Source organism: Equus quagga, chromosome 1, assembly GCF_021613505.1.
Source record: "Equus quagga isolate Etosha38 chromosome 1, UCLA_HA_Equagga_1.0, whole genome shotgun sequence".
NCBI lineage: Eukaryota > Metazoa > Chordata > Mammalia > Perissodactyla > Equidae > Equus > Equus quagga.
In genome coordinates, this window is record NC_060267.1 from 182,619,082 (window position 1) to 182,635,878 (window position 16,797).

The following is a 16,797-nucleotide window of genomic DNA, read 5'->3' on the forward strand; positions in this document are numbered from 1 at the left end:
AGCTTCCTGGACCCTAAAATGAGAGTTTCATGGGAGAGAAATTTCTCAATTTTTCATTTTGTTCTGTGTAGAAAGTGATACTCCTTCGATGTGTGTTTTTAAAAATTTGGCTTTGGCGTGAAATACAAGTTCTCTTATCCCTGTGCCCCTTGTACACTCATAGGCAGGACGGATTTATGCTGTTTTGGGAATGCCTTCAAGGGCAGGAAGGTGTATTAAATTATTTAGACGCACGACAGTGGCTGTTAATCTTGTTAGTGGAGATGCAATTTAACTTTTCCTGTGGTCTTTGTCTGTTTACTTCTGCCCTCCCTTTTCTAACAGTAAAATAAAGAAGCGCCAGCAACTGGAGGGCAAGAAGTTGATGCTGCACAGGAAGTAATCCATTCTTTCTAACTCGATCTGCTGTTATTACTTCCTTTGTAGTATGTCTCTTTTGAGTCAACAACCATTCCTCTCACTGGTCCTTACCTGCCTTAAGGGACAAGATGAACAGCGAGAAGGCCTCCTGACCTCTCTCCAGAATCAAGTTAATCAGGTAAAGCATAGCAGAATATTAAGCCAGGCAAGTACTTTCCTAATGGTCTTAATTTGTTTTCCTTTCACCTACTGGTGTTAAACTAATATGGGCACAACATGTTTTGAGTAGATGCAGGACACACCATCCATGCCCTGTTCTCCTGGCAGGCATTCTAGTCACCCCAAGATTATCAATTTTATAGTATTGATTATGCTTTGGATAAATGTCTATAGACTAGAAAAGTCATGCCTTGCATGCTGCACGTCCACTTTGACATGTCTGCTCCTCTCCTGACCCTGCCTCGTGGGCGAGGTCCTGGACAATCTGGGTTGCAGTAGGTGAGGCAGTGAGGTCCTCGACTGGGCCTGCGTGTGTCAGGCAGGGTCCCAGCTTGAGCTCTGTAGGTTCAGAACTCACTTATTTTACTACCAGAGCCAGACTGATGCCAGCCAAGTGCACACGATGCTCGTTTACAAATCAGAAGGCATTTTGGTTCCTTTACAGAGAATTTGGACTTTGCCTTTCCACCACCCACAGCTCTCCTGGTCCCTCTTTGGGGCACTTGGCTTCTGTGCACCACGAGGAAACCCAGTGACCGAATTAGAAACGGGAGAGCGCGGCGTCGAGCAGAGTGGGTGGGTTGGCCCTGCGGGGGTTTCATCCTGCCACAGAGCCTTGGGAGCCCTCGTGTGGTGCTGTGGCTCATGATGCCACGTCTTTCCCTCGAATGGTCCTGGAGGAACATGGCAGGGACACTTCACTTGTTGGCCGTCTCGTCATCATCTGCCATTTGGATAGGGAGTCTGTTCTCACAGCAGCCAGAGTGAGCCTTTTTAAATATAAATCACGTATTTGTCCAGTGCCCAAAATGCTTCAGTGTTTGTCACTGCACCCTACAATAAAAATCCAGAGTCTGGGCTGGTAAGGCCCTGCGTGGTTGGGCACTGGCTCCCACTCCTGCCTTGCTTCCTCCTGGTCCCGGCCTGCTCACTCCTCTCTTTCCGCAGCGGTCACGATGCTGTTCCTTGAACTCCCTGTCGCAGCGCCTTTCCATCTTTCTCCCCTCCCCTGGAAGGCTCTCCTACCACGCATCAGCCTGGCCGCTCCCTCACTGCTTCAGGTCTCCACTCAGGTGTCACCTCCTTAGGGAGACCCTCCCTGAGCACTGTCTAAGTGAGGACCATGCTCGTTCTCTGTCCCCTTGCCCTGGTTCACAGCATTTGGTATACTTGTTTTTATTCGTTCTGCTACTGGAATGGAAGCTCCGTGAGAGCTCATGGGTTTCGTTAACTGCCTCGCGCCCCTCATTCAGCCATGGGAGGGGGCCGTATCTTTCCAAGAGATTTGGGAAGTGCTCTCCCCTCCCCCTGCACTGTGCTCACAGGTCATCTGTTGGCTGGGTTACTTCTGCATGTGACTCATTTCACTTCTTTTTTTTTTTTTTTTTTTAAGATTTTATTTTTTTCCTTTTTCTCCCCAAAGCCCCCAGGTACATAGTTGCATATTCTTAGGTGTGGGTCCTTCTAGTTGTGGCATGTGGGACGCTGCCTCAGCGTGGTTTGATGAGCAGTGCCATGTCCGTGCCCAGGATTCGAACTGATGAAACACTGGGCCGCCTGCAGCGGAGCGCGCGAACTTAACCACTCGGCCACGGGGCCAGCCCCTCATTTCACTTCTTTTAAGAGGATTCTCCTTAGTCATCATGTTTCAGAGCATGGCAGTGTGTTGTTTTTTTCTTTGTTCTTGTTTTTTTTTTTCCTGAGGAACATTCACCCTGAGCTAACGTCCGTCACAATCCTCCTCTGTTTTTTCGTATGTGGGACACCTTCACAGCGTGGTCGGGCGCAGGACAGGTCTGTGCCCGGGATCCAAACCTGCGATCCTGGGCCGCCGAAGCGGAGCATGTAGAACTTTAACCACTTGACCACCAGGCTGGGCCCAGTGTGTTGGTTTTTTTTTCGCTCGTATCATCATGCTGCCCAGAATCTGTGGTTTGCTTTTCCTGAGCAAACCTTCCCTTCCCCAACACTAGTCTGAATGGGTGAGGAAGTGCTCACTTTATAAATTGATACGCCACTTGACGGATGTCCAAGATGCCATATTTTTCAAAATAGCATACTTGTCAAGGAAGATAAGTCTGTGAGATAGCAAGCACCCTTTCAATAAACATCAAAATAGTACATTTGCTAGGGCTCATAGCATGTCCCTAGAAATGTAACACAGGACTGATGTAAAATGTAATTCTGTCTATCCAATTCTCATGAGACCAGTGAAATAATATGTTTAGAAAATAATCTTTCTTTCTGTTAAGCTTAACTTGGTGGTCCTCTGAAGCATTTTCTAAGACTTATTCACAGGATATATAATTAAATAAGGGTTTTCTTCTCCCACCTAGAAAGGCAACGAACAAAGAAATAGCCAGATTTCTGTTGGCGCAGAGGAAGGAGAGAAAAGCTACAGTTTTATTTTAGCTTTGTTTGTTCATGTGTTAAACTAAGAAGTTGTTTTGGGGGCTGGCCCGGTGGCTCAGTGGTGAAGTTCACACGTTCTGCTTTGGCAGCCTGGGGTTCACTGGTTCGGACCCCGGGTGCGGACATGGCACCGCTTGGCAAGCCATGCTGTGGCAGGCATCCCACATATAAAGTAGAGGAAGATAGGCACGGATGTTAGCTCAGGGCTAGTCTTCCTCAGCAAAAATAGGAGGATTGGCAGCAGATGTTAGCTCAGGGCTAATCTTCCTCAAAAAAAAAAAATTGTTTTTGACTGTCAGTGAATAGCTCAATTTGAATATGAGAAAAAGTCAGTTTTAACAGAAAAACAAGGTTTTGGTTTTTCCATGTATTTTCTGATTTAGATTTTAAGTAACTGGAGAGAAGAACGGTACCAAGATGACACCAAGGCCCGGCAGATGATGCACGAGGCCCTGCAGCTCCGCCTCAATCTGGTAAGAGCCATCCTGGTGCCTTTCCTCCCTTACGCTTTTCGTGAAAGTGACTCAGCTCCCACCTCTCCTGTGGTCCTGGCCTCCATCACAAGGTGAGGCCTCCTGCTATTTGCCCTCGGTCACTACTGCCCCGTCTCTGGAACGTCCTGTCTTGCTGGCTGCTGCCCTTCCGGCCTGGGCTGGCTTCCGGCCAGCAGTAGGCATTTTAGCCATCGCTTTCCCCTCTGTGCTCCCCGCCCCGGGGAATCTCTCTTCCTCTTCGGTTCGGGCTAAGAGGAGGTCCTAAAGGACTACTGTTTTTTGAGATGCATGGTAGCTTTTACTGTGCTTATTTAAGAACCATATTAAAACATCCGTTAAGTCAAAAATTATCAAACTTTCCATCACATCGATCGTAAATCCCACATGGAGGTTTTACAGAAATTCAGAGTTCCTCACACGTTCACATTCCTTTGACTTTTCCTTTTCCACGGAGAAGCCCCACTGAGGGCTCCTCTGGAGGATGGCCCCCCGAGCTTTAGCTGATGATTTTAAATTAATTCCCACCCGTGATCGAGGAGACCTGCGTGCACGCCTGCTGTTCCTCATTCCTTCTGTGTTACTGGATATTTCCAAGTGTTAACATGACAACAGGTTTAGATTCAATAGGAATTGACAATACAAAGCTGTAGATAATTGGACTATGTGGTTTGGACCTATTCAGATGTAATTAGACTAAAATTACGTCATAAAACTGGATATCATGAAAGTTTAGGAACCACAGAAAGCTGCTTGTACTGGTATATAATTCATATTGATGATGTGCCCACACTTGGGGACTCTGTCATTTTTCTTTTGAATGACCAGTTCTTGTGCTGAAGAAAACAAAAAGGGTGACAAATATAGAGCTTGGTGAGAGAGAAGACAAGATATCCATAAACTAGAGCACCTTTTTTTTTTACGCTAATCAAAATTTGGCTCCCTAAGGTGATGGGTGGTGTTCTCCCTGTACACGATGCAGGATGCAGGTCCTGATTGTGTTGTCTGTGTGCTAGGTGGGAGGGATGTTTGACACGGTGCAGAGGAGCACGCAGTGGACCACAGACTGGGCCCTCCTCCTCCTCCAGATCATTACGTCTGGGACCGTCGACATGCACACTAACAAGTATGTTCCTATCAGTTCCCTTTTACTTTGCTGCACGTGTGCTAGTAGAAGCTTTGTTATACTGACTACAAACTCTGCCACGTCTTATTTTCTTAGGTACCATTAAAAATTCTATGCCTTCCATAAAAATGCTCAGTTAGGAGTTTCTTAGTTTTGCTCTAAGGTGAAAATAATTATTTTCTTTCCCCTCTTAGTGAATTGTTCACAACAGTTCTCGATATGTTGGGTGTTTTAATCAATGGAACCTTAGCCTCTGACCTGTCAAATGCATCCCCCGGGGGGTCTGAAGAGAACAAGCGTGCGTACATGAATCTGGTAAAGAAACTGAAGGTGAGTTTGTAAACTGCTTATCTTAGGAGCCAGAGTGTTTATGGGTTTGTTATTTAGTACATTTTATCTTAGTTTACTATGCATTAAATTAATTATTATTGCATTGAAGTTACTTTAATGTGATTATTTTGCTTTTTGCTTGACCTCAGTTTACCACTACCCAAAAGTTATAAACATATAGCTTAAAGACTTTTCCTTTGAAAAAAATTTATATCCACAAAACATGTTTAAGTTTTTAAGGAACTTTAGAAATCCATTATCAAATATATAACTGAATGCCGACATCAGATTTGGGATAAATCGTGCTTGGACTGGCACGTGCAGTTGAAAAATATCCGTTTGCATTGATATTTCTAAATTCGATTCATGTAACTAGCTACTAATACAGTCTTTGAAATAAACTGTAAACAAATGACACAGGAAAAACCAATCAAGATATCTGAAGGCCTTACCAATAAAATAATCAATGATTACCTTGTGGTCTGACTCTGGGTTCGAGAACGGGCTCTGTGCTGCAGCCTCTGCCGTCTGGTTCCACCTTGGATTTTTGTCATTTCAGCACTGCAGCATCTGTTGTGTAACAAGGGTGCCTTTATATGTGTTCTGTTTCTGACTTAAATAGAAGAAATGAAACATTCCCTGCTGTAATTGAGAGCTGCCCCACAGACCACGTTCAGGGTTGAAGAACATTCCAGCTATAAAAAAGGAGATGTTTCATGGGGGAACTTCCTTCTTGTTAACTTTTGCCTGCTTTGTGACTCGTGACCCACTTCTCTCTTCTTTTCGTTAGAAAGAGCTAGGAGACAAGCGATCAGAAAGTATCGACAAGGTTCGCCAGCTGCTGCCTTTGCCCAAGCAGACGTGTGACATCATCACGTGTGAGCCCATGGGCTCCTTGATCGACACGAAGGGAAACAAGATCGCTGGATTCGACTCCATAGATAAAAAGCAGGCAAGAGGAGATGTTTGCTGGTCGCATGTATAAATGCACAAACTTACAAAAACAAATACACTTTCTTGTCTTCCTGTGGGGCATAGAAAGCATCTTAATTTAACAGTTTCTTTACTTTTTTAAAGTATAGTTTTGTCATTTAAATGCAATGGTCCTTGGCATTATCATATAAATATGTCAGATCTTTGAAGATTTTCATTTAAAACTGTACCTGAATTTTAGTGAATTTCTGAAGTCCACCAAGGGAAAGCTAAGTAAGAGCTTAGTGTAAAAAAAAAAGAAAAATAGCAAAGACTAGTCTGATTTTACTTCAGAATTAGAAACAGAATATGTTTAGATAAGAAAGTATTTGTTGATAAAAGGTTTCATGTGGTAAGCTCTTTTGAATAAAAAAGATTTTGAAAGTGATGGTACTTTATTTTCTTATCAGCTAAATATTTAATAAACACTTGATTTATATAAGATATTAAACAAGGTTCTCTAAAATATGAGAAGAGCGATCAGTTAGTCTTTCAGTGAACATTGGGCAACCACAGATTTCCAAAATCGCGGAGGTGAGAGACAGGGCTCCTAGCCTAAGTGGAAGAAGATAGACAGTTACCACATGGTGAGATCTGTGTTGTGGTCCCGAGTGTTAGGGACCCTAAGAAGGAGCCATCACACTCCAATGAGGCGTAGGTGGTCAGGGGGCAGAGAAGTGTCCCTAGAAAACTAACACTTGAATCCTTTTGAAGGATTGAGAGGTGGCCCAGAGGTAGGGTGAGTGTGTTCCAGGTAAAGAGAAGAGGTTATGCAAAGACGTGAAAGAACTGGGCTTGTAGGAGAAACGCAATGCTGCAGTAATTCAGAGTACCCGAGTACTTCTGCCAGTATGGTGTGGAGACAGAAAAAGCTAGAGTCAGGGGCACGTTGAGTTTGCAGTACCGGTGGGCTCTCTAGTGGTGAGACATCTAGAAGCCATTTGGGTGTGTGGTCCTGGCACCCAGGAAAGAGGTCTACTCTCAAGGCAGATATTAGGACCCAGTCAACATGCAGGTGGTGACTGAGCCTTGAGTGTGGAAGAGTCTGTGTCGGTGAGAACAGGAGGAGCTCCTCTCTTATGGAAGCCCTGAGTCATTAGTTTTGGAGTCATTTTGAAGAAAAGTACTTTCAAATTGATGTGCCTTGGAAAGTACCAAGGGACATCACTAACTAATGTTAAAAATAGAAAAACTTTCATTTTCAGAAACAGAATAGCATTCCTTCTTCTAAACTCAGTAGAGAGAAACTTGAATTGAAGGATTTATTTGCTCCTGTCGGTACAAGTTAATTCTGTAATAACATTACTTAACTATTCAGAGGCTGGCTTAGTAAGTACAGGAAGGTGCCGTACTGAATCGAGTCCGGACTTGTTTGGGTTGAACTTAATTTGAGCCCATTTAGAGGCTAAATGTAACTTGACTCTTAAGTTTTGTTTTATCTTAAAAACTGTAAATAGATTCCAAAGCTTTTATAATTGATTATAATTTGGTACACAGCAAGATCAACTTTGCAGTGTTTTTTAGAAGTTTTTTTGGCTAAAAAAAAAAATAAATGAAAAAATGCCATTTTACGGTACAAGATACTGGAATGTCTGGGCTTACAGCCTGACCAGAGTGTCGCGTGGTAGACTGAACTGAAAGCTGTGAATCCAGGCCGCTGCTCCCCATTGACCTAGGGTGTGACCCTGACTGACCGGGTAGCCTGTGGGTCTGGGGTTCTGTAGGGCCCACCCCAGCCAGAATGTGCTCTGAGTCCGTGTCTGAATCAGGAAAAGACCTGAACGTGTGGTCACAGGGCGTTATTTCGCCACAGGGCCTCCAGGTCTCCACGAAGCAGAAGGTGTCCCCGTGGGACTTGCTCGAGGGCCAGAAGAACCCCGCGCCCCTGTCCTGGGCCTGGTTCGGGACGGTCCGAGTGGACCGAAAGGTGATCAAGTATGAGGAGCAGCACCACCTCCTTTTGTATCACACTCACCCCACGCCCAAGCCGCGCAGCTACTACCTCGAGCCGCTGCCCCTGCCCCCCGAGGAGGAGGAGGAGGAGCCCTCGTCTCCCGTCTCTCAGGAACCGGAGAGGAAATCGGCCGAGCTGTCGGATCAGGGGAAGACCACGGCAGACGAAGAGAAGAAAACCAAGGGAAGGAAGCGCAAGACCAAGTCCAGCTCCAGAGCTGACGTACGTAGGGGAGCAGAAAGACCTTGGCTCGCTGGCCTCTGGTAGGAGGTCTGCTCGGGCCCAGGTTGTACCCCTGGGAACAGAGCTCAGAGCTGTAGAAGGCTTTCTGTGCCAGTTATCCTGACACGGCTCTGCGGCAGTCAAGAGAATGGGCGGGAACAGCGGCTTGTCACAGGCGACAGGAGTATAGCCTTCATTTTTCCTCCTCTACTTCTCATAACTTTGCTTAATTTCAGGCTTCCCTTGTGTATAATATTTACTTAATATATCAGTGCCTCATAATTTCTCAAATTTGAAACCTGGGCTTTTTTAGACCTATAAAATCTCATCCTCTTACCTATTTTTATTATAGGCGTGTCTAAAATATTTATTGTATTTTGGGCATAAATTAACATAAAAAACTCTATTTGCTTTTCCCTAGATAAAGCTCATCCAGTATCTCTGATAAGATGTTTCAGAGATTTCATATTTTACTGCTCCATTTTAGTCTCCTGTATATTCTACTTCTTTACCATATTTTCAAACTTTAGAAAAGATAAACATAATTTAAAATAGTTTCACTTCTCATTTACCTATTAGTTGACCCCACCTGTAGCAGCTTTTTCTTAAAAACAACAGAAAGCTGTGAGATGGTAATTTAGAAATAATTTTATACACTTAGAGAATGAGAAAATTTGAGACCCTTTATCTGTAAAATTCAAGGATGTTATTGTTGCACAGTAGAAGAAAGATTCACAATTTGGTACTCGGACATCGTGTCTGATTACTGTTATTGTTCACCTGTGTCAAAATGAAAACAGACCTTTTCCTAGTTGATAGCTCGGTGATGACTCTTATTGTGGAAGTGACTGCCGTCACTTTTGGATGGCTCTTGAACCCCAGGGCCCTCTTCTCCTGTGGTCTTCCTGCCAATCTTCCTTTGTTTTGAAGGGGGCGCTCAGTAAGGTCCACAGTGCTCCTCCCTGAAATCGGGGGTCTCCTCACCTGTCAGTCCACATGGATGGGTTTCTGTTCTTTTTAGATGGAAAAGCCTTAAAGCTCATCTCCGTCCCCAAGTGAGTCTCCTCATATCCATTCCTTTCGTGCTCCTCCTGAAGCCGCCTCCTCCCAATGGGAGGTGCTCCTCCTGAAGCCGCCTCCTCCCAATGGGAGGTGCTTCAGGGAACCGAGCTTGCATTTGTCCTTCTGCCTTTAGGGCTAGACTAGAGAAAGGGGTCGTGGGGCAGGGGAGACATTCAGGTGTGATCCTTAGAGACTTTGAGGTGCTGTGAGGAAGAGGGAACCCTGGCGGGGGGTGGGGGGGTCGGGGAGGAGGGGACAGGAGATGAGGGAGGAGTCTACTCTATAGAGTGCTGGCTGGAAAATCAGAACTCAGATACTGTCTGGGCCAGGGACTGGTTCTGAGGTATCGTGGGCCTCTCTGGCATGATTTCTATCCCGACCCAAGGTTTCAGGAAGGCCTTCTAAGATGAGATGATCAGGAGACTTAGCCACTGAGGATGCTCTTCCAGCTGTGGGTGGTGGTGGATAGTGGTATTCTAAATGCACTCTTAGTATTTTAGAAATAGAGTTCAGAAAAGACCCTTTTCCATCTCTCCCCCCACTGTAGCCAAGAACTTTTTAAGTCAAGGAAAATTTTCACTTAAACCAGTGTTTTGCAGAGAATGTGTTGACGCTCTTGTCTTCCGTCTTCCCTTTTATGAAAATAGCCTTGTCCACTGGGGTAGGAGCTATGTCAAATCACGCGATAGGCAGCCTTTGCATTGAGTATGTGTGTGGCGTGTGGCGTCAAGTAACTGTTTCTTTTAACTTTATGTTGAAGGAGTATCCACAGAGCAGCATGTACAGGGCGCCTCCTAATTACTCACACGTTTCCTCCCAGATGATGCACCATCCACAGTCCGCCCTGTGGGGCTACAACCTCATGGGGCAGCCCCAGCAACCCGGCTTTTTCCTTCAGAACCAATCTCTTACTCCAGGTATGTGAAGAGAGCAGCATCAGGTCACTCGGAGGTGAGAAGTAGGTTGGGGTTCTTTTTGCTTTTCACCTGAAATCTCCACAAAACTTGGAAATTTCAAGAAGTGAGTGCTCGGCTGACATTTCTGTAATTCTCTCCTTTCGAAATGGTTTTTCTTCTAAAATAAGGTTTCATTTATGAGTTTATGTGCTGATTTTGGAGTTTTCATCCAATGTTAGAAGGAGATTAGCCACTGATTAAAATCTAAGCTATAAGATGTAAACTTGATCACAGTTTTATGCTGTGAAATTTGTATACATTTTTAACAGTTATAATTTTTGTCAGCATTTTAAAAGATTAGACAGTATTGCACAGTGTCTCTTACTATTTTTTGTTATGAATTTTGAATTGTTTTTACCATGGAAGACTTCAGAAATATTGACAAGGAAAACCACCACATCCATAGTAAAGGTTCCTGATTTTAGTATTGCTTTGATTCAAATTCAAGTAGATTTTATACCTGAAATGAAGATTTTCTAAATTAAAAAATCTCTTAATTAGAAAGAATTTAATTTTCTTTCTAAATGAAAGTTTTCCTGTTTTAGCGAAAGAGGTTATTTGAGATCTCAGCATTTTGTTAGGATGTGCCGTTATAACATAATGTTTTTACTTATTGTATTCTGTTATTTTCTGATTTTTACTGTAAGTTGAGTATGACATTTTGAGGTCTGGGGAAGAAAATATTTGATTCGTGGCTTACAGCAGGGAGGAGTTCAGATTTTGTCCTCTAAATTAAATTAGTGGTTAAGAAGCTGCTCTGGGAGTGAGACTCCTGGGTCAAGTCTGGCTCTACCACTCTCTTACTCTGTAATCTCAGCCAAGTCTTCATTTCTCCGTGCCTCAGCTTGATCATCTGTAAGATGGAAATGCTAATGCACTCATGTGCCACTTAATGACACTTTGGTCAATAATGGATCACATAAACGATGGTGGTCCCATGAGATTAGTACCAGATAGCCTAGGTGTGTGGTAGGCTATACCATCTGGGTTGGTGTAAGTGCACTCTATGATGTTGGCACAATGACAAAATTACCTAACGATGAATTTCTCAGAACGCATCCCTGCTGTTCAGTGACACATGACTGTACGGGCTATCTGCAGAATGACGGATCAGCATCTACTTTGAAGGCAGCAAAAGCTGAAATTTTTTTTTCCCTAACTCTTAAAGGCATTTGACAAATTATACATGTAAATTTGTTAAGGATTTCCTTTGGTTTCTTAAGTATCACTAAAATCAACGTTTCTTATTTAATTTCTAGCCTTCAAATAAGATGTATTTTGTCTTTAGAATAATTGTGTTTGAAGTTTCCTAGCATTTCAGGTTTTTAAAGTATTTTCATGCCTCTCTACTACAAAATAGGCATTTTCATTTTGCCATGGTAAAGCAGCTTAAATATCACGATCTCCAAATCTGTTTAAAATGACCAGAGTTTCTATGCCTGGCTTAGGACACTTGGTAAAATACACCATGGTGGCAACACATTTTATGCAAGCAGTATGTTCCTGAGGGCCTTGCATAATGTGAAGTCCACCTGATTCCAAAGTTATGCCGACGACTCTGTGTTTTAGGTGTTGCCTGTTACCAACTGCAAGGGGCCCTCCATGAAAGTCACTCAGATGTAATACTTCCCTCCTACGTCACCCTCTCCGTCCTTTGGGAATTATCCAGTTCTTAACAGATCCTTCATATTTGTATAGGGGTGGGGGGGCAGTGCCCTATTTTCCATTTTGCTTCATGAAGTGAGGCTTAGAAATTGAGGTTTCTGCATTTTGATAACATAAGGAAGACCTGTTGCATTAATGAGCGTAGAAACCCCTTCCTGCTGGTCGCTTTTGTAGGTGGCTCCCGACTGGACCCCGCAGGCTCCTTTGTCCCAACGAACACCAAGCAGGCTCTGTCGAACATGCTCCAGCGGCGCTCGGGCGCCATGATGCAGCCGCCCTCCCTCCACGCCATCACCTCGCAGCAGCAGTTGATACAGATGAAGCTTCTGCAGCAGCAGCAGCAGCAGCAGCAGCGGCTCCTCAGGCAAGCCCAGACGCGACCCTTCCAACAGGTTCGTCCAGATCCAGCCATGGAGTCCTCTGCGCTCCATCACTTCCTGTGGCTGGGGATGAGTGTCGGGAGGATTGTGGGATGTTCTTCCTGCATGCATTTCCCTGTGTTCTCGGCTGAGTGCAGGGCTCTCTCTCTCTCTCTTATACAGGTTTATGAATACTTTTCCTCTGTTGTATTTTACTATTATCATTGATCAAACAATAACTCGAAATGTCTTAGGCTCATTAGAAGTATGCCTTAAAGCAGAAAGTAAAGCTAATGACTTTCCAGTCACTTAGAGGGCGCAGGCCTTTATCCTTGAAGTCACGTTCTCTGAGCACTCATCCCTCTTACAGTTACCACCATATTCTGCACTCCTGTTAGCTCTACTGTCCTGTGTTATTACTAGATTTATTTCTCTGAGGTTGTGTCTCCAAAGCCCTGGGGTTTCTTAGGGTTTCTCCTACAGTGCCCTGCACAGATTGTTTTTAGTGTGTACTTGATAAGGTCTATAGCAGACAGTGGGTACATTACAAATAACAGTCAGTGTATGGATACCTTCAATTTAATTCTTGATGTATAAATGTTTATGCCCTGTAACCCAATTTTCTTTGACTTTTAGATGATGTGATTGTTTAACAAAATGGTGGAATCACACAAAACTTGGTATAGATACTGAAACCCATGAGTCTATACAAATACATTAAAATAAAAAGAGGGAGGTGAGATTGTAACTTCTTTTTCTAATTTCTATATACTTTATGTATTTTCCAGTTTTTCTAAAAAGATCGCACTCTTTTGATGATGTTGATGATGATAATAGTAATAGCGGCTCACACTCATGGAGCACTTACTATTTGCCAGAACACTTCTCAGCACTTTCCGTGTGTTAGTTATCCTAGATCCCAGCACAACCAGTGAGTGAGGTTCTCTTCTGATCCTCAAGGGAAGTAGTCCACCTACCAGTGCATCCTGCTCTAAGAAAAACCAAAAACTTTCAAAGTAGAACAAATTGGAATGCTTTGAACCACATTCTTTGTATTTTGGATCACTTTCTAGGCATATCTCCAGTGTGTAACTTATGGTACTTCTGCATTTAGTCCACTTAATCATTTGGGGGGGTTGTGGTGGGAGCATAGTTATATGTTCTTAAAAATGATGCTTTTTTTCACCTGTATTATGAGAAGGATGGGAGAAAGGAGGCTGGTTGAGCTGCATGAGAATGCACACAGCAGTCACTACCTACCTGTTTCTTCCTGACCTCTAGCCCTTTCTCAGAGTCCTTGGGTGTCAGGTAAGATGGGCCTAAGTTGCTTTTTAAAGAGAAATGATGAGGATTCGATTAAAATTTTTAAAAAGCATTGACGTTACTTAAACAAGCAGCATATTTGGAGCCATTTAAAACCTCAGTGGAATTTTAGCTCTTCTTGGGGATGGACAAAAATAGTTAGACCGCTGTTCCGAATCCTTGTCAAGATAAATAAAAAATTTTCTAGAAGCTGAGTAACCATCCCACTAGGGTAAATTTAGCTCCCTTTAAAAGTAGTTTAAACCTAAGTAAAATCTACCTTCCGATAAGATTGCTGTTTCATATCTACCTCTTTATCAGAAGGTGTAATTTGCCTTATTAATAGCTCACTTTCAAACTGTTACTGCTAAGTTCAGTTTTGAATTGCTCCAAATGGTTCCTTGTTGTTGTTAGTGCCATCAAGTGGATTCTGACTCCTTGTGACCTGTGGACAGCAGAGGGCAGCCTGCCCGGTCTTTCTGTGCCGTCCTCTCTCCTTCCGGCACTGTATCAGACAGTGATCCGCTGCTCTTCACAGCGTTTTCACGACCAATTTTTTCATAAGTGGGTGGCCAGGTCCTTCTTCCTAGTCTTAATCTGGGAGCTCTGCTGAAACCTGTCCACCATGGGTGACCCTGCTGGTATTTGGAATATCGGTGGCATAGCTTTCAGCATCACAGCAACACGCAGCCTCCACAGTAGGACATCCGGCAGTCAGGTGGTGTGGGTCCCTGAACCCGGGCTGCAGTGGTGAGAGCGCCAAATCTTAACCACTAGCCCTCCAGGGCTGACCTAAGTGGTTCCTAGCATTGGGGAAAAGCTTCAGTCGGTTATGGACCATCTTATATTGTATTTCCTTAAATGTATTGAGACATTGGTATAGTGTCTAGAGAACAGGTGCTAAATACCATGGATATTGTTAGATGTTTTTAATCAAATTATTTGATGTAATGATTGTTATTATAATCAAGTGTATTTTCTTACAGCTTTAGTGTGTATCGACATGCCTAAAGATATTTTGACAAGGAAACTCGTTTTCCTTCTGCTTTGTTACAGTCTTCATCCAAGAAAGTAAATGATCGCTCTCCGTCCCTTACTCAATGTCCCTTGTTTAGATGGGACTCAGTATAGTGATTGCTGCCATACCTTTCTGTGCCTCAGAGCCTCTTCTATGAAATGGATCTAAGGCAACACTTGCTTTATAGGTTCTTGTGAAATTAATGATATAATACATGTAACAGACCGTAGAACAGTGGCTGGCTCATAGTAAGTGCTCAAAAAATGTTAGCTGCTATACTTACTGTTTTTTTAGTATCATTTTATGGTTGTATTATTTCAGAGGAAATCCCTGTCCCATAAAAATGATCTTTATTTTCTTAAATATGTTAAAGACTAAAAGAGAATAAAAGCACATCCAATGCTTTACTTGTATAATGACATTAATTGTCCCTAAGAAGATTGGTGCTCAGTGGCCACCAGTAGAAGAGACCAATGAAAAAGAACGTCTTTGAGTTTTCCTAATAGCCGATTTGGTTTTTAGAAAGCCATATGTTTTTACTTTCTAAATTGTATGTTATAAACTATAGAGTGGCTGATTCTAATTTCAGTGTTAAAAATAGCACTGTATTTTATGTTCCACATATCCTGTGAGAACTATCACAAAATATAGAGTATTGGTTATAATAATGCAAAATGCTGCTTAAATTGTGTTTCAGTCCCCCTTTTCTTATCTCCAGTGTTTTTGTCTGACAGAAGGAACTTCCTTCCCCACCCCCACCACATCAGTCTTCTAGGGAAGGGGCTTTGGGGTAATCTTAAGTTCTGACACAGGAAAAGGACTTAATTTTATGCCTTGATTTATGGTCTCACTTGATCCTGATTTTTCCCTTTGAATGCACAAAATCTTTTTGTGTTCTTTGTAATAAGCAATGCCAGACAGTTTAAGAGCCTAAAGATAGATGAAGGATATGTTTAGCTTAAATTGAGACATTTGGAAGAAAGCAATTTATTGTAGGCTACAAAGAATGAATCGTAAGGATTTTCATGACGTTCAAGAGGAAGATTGCTGACAGAGAGCAGAAATGATGTGCCTGGTTATGGCTAATGGTTACCTGTAAGAACGTTTGGTTATCAACCATGGAGCAGGTACCATCGTTGTGTGTCCAAATGAAGGAATTGGGCGACTTTAAGAAAGGACAGTGACTGAGTCAGAGCCTCCCAAGGTTGTTAGCTCCCTGGCAAAAGTGATCTGAAACTTCCTGCAGACATGCCTCTTGGATCCCTGAAGCCCACTTAAGTTGAGCACCCAACCTTTTGTCTGGGAATGGATGCCCTACCCTATGGATATGGCATCACCTTGGCATATGTGTTTCCTTCTTTGCTCTCACCCTCCTACTCGCTCTTTAACAGTGTATTTCAAACATACAGACGAGTAGAAAGTAATATAGCAAACGCTAATGTACTTAACTCCCAGCTTTATTAAATAATAATATTCTGCCATATTTGCTCTAGAACATTTTTTTAAAAAAATAAAAGATTACAGATATGAATGAGGCTCCTTGTCTCCTCTCATTTCCCTCCTTTCCTATAAAGGGAGCATCGCTATCATGAGTTTAGTGTTTAGCTTTCTTATGAATGTTTTTATACTTTTACTACATATTTTTGCATCTCTTGACATGAACATCACATAGTGTTCCTTTCAGATTTGAAACTTTATGTAATAGTCTCACACATGTATTATTGTATTATTTTGCAGCTTTTTTATTTTGACTAATTTTGAATTATCTACTTTGTTACATGTAGTTTTATTCATTTATTTGTCCTGGTTGGATGCAGTTTCATTTTGAATATTAACATTTATCCATTCTCCTGTTGGTGGTCATTTAAGTCATTTCCAATTTTGTCTTATCGTTAACAATGCTACAGGAAACATTTTTGTACGTTTCTTCTGCACATGTGGGGGGTTTTAGGGTAGGTACTTGGAAGTGGAAATGCTGATTTGATTTCCAAAGTGGAGCATATAATATATCAATGAGTGTTTTCCTTTTTCCACATCCTCACCGAACCTGTAATATCTTCAGACCTTAATTTTCTCGTTCAGAACAGGTGAAATGTTATATTGTATAGGATTTTTTAATTTGCATTTCTGATTATCTGTGAGTTCAGCCATCTTTTATAACTTTACTGACTATTCAACTTTTCCCTTCTGTGATTTTCCTGGTTGTATAATTTGTGCATATTTCAATAATTTGATTCATAGTTGCTAAAGTAGGCAAAGTAGTCTTGTTGAAACAACTCTTGGGTTTTGACAGTTATATTTAACGTACTTCTTGAGAGAGGATAATTTATATACATCTCAGTGACAAAA

The 16,797-nt window shown here is 42.6% G+C and overlaps 2 protein-coding genes across 2 annotated transcripts in view; one reads left to right on the forward strand and one right to left on the reverse strand.

Annotated features, from left to right (window-relative positions):
- P2RY12 (purinergic receptor P2Y12) overlaps positions 1 to 5,495 on the reverse strand; it is a 51,263-nt gene extending 45,768 nt beyond the window's left edge. Inside the window, exon 1 of the mRNA XM_046661246.1 lies at positions 5,413 to 5,495. The gene's annotated coding sequence lies outside the window, so the exon portion shown is untranslated. The remainder of the gene's footprint in view (positions 1 to 5,412) is intronic.
- MED12L (mediator complex subunit 12L) overlaps positions 1 to 16,797 on the forward strand; it is a 297,559-nt gene that overhangs the window by 266,053 nt on the left and 14,709 nt on the right. The window contains exons 30-37 of the mRNA XM_046642173.1: positions 427 to 538; positions 3,375 to 3,464; positions 4,499 to 4,608; positions 4,803 to 4,938; positions 5,729 to 5,890; positions 7,724 to 8,086; positions 9,909 to 10,065; positions 11,944 to 12,161. Coding sequence (XP_046498129.1) covers positions 427 to 538; positions 3,375 to 3,464; positions 4,499 to 4,608; positions 4,803 to 4,938; positions 5,729 to 5,890; positions 7,724 to 8,086; positions 9,909 to 10,065; positions 11,944 to 12,161 — 1,348 coding nt within the window. The remainder of the gene's footprint in view (positions 1 to 426; positions 539 to 3,374; positions 3,465 to 4,498; positions 4,609 to 4,802; positions 4,939 to 5,728; positions 5,891 to 7,723; positions 8,087 to 9,908; positions 10,066 to 11,943; positions 12,162 to 16,797) is intronic.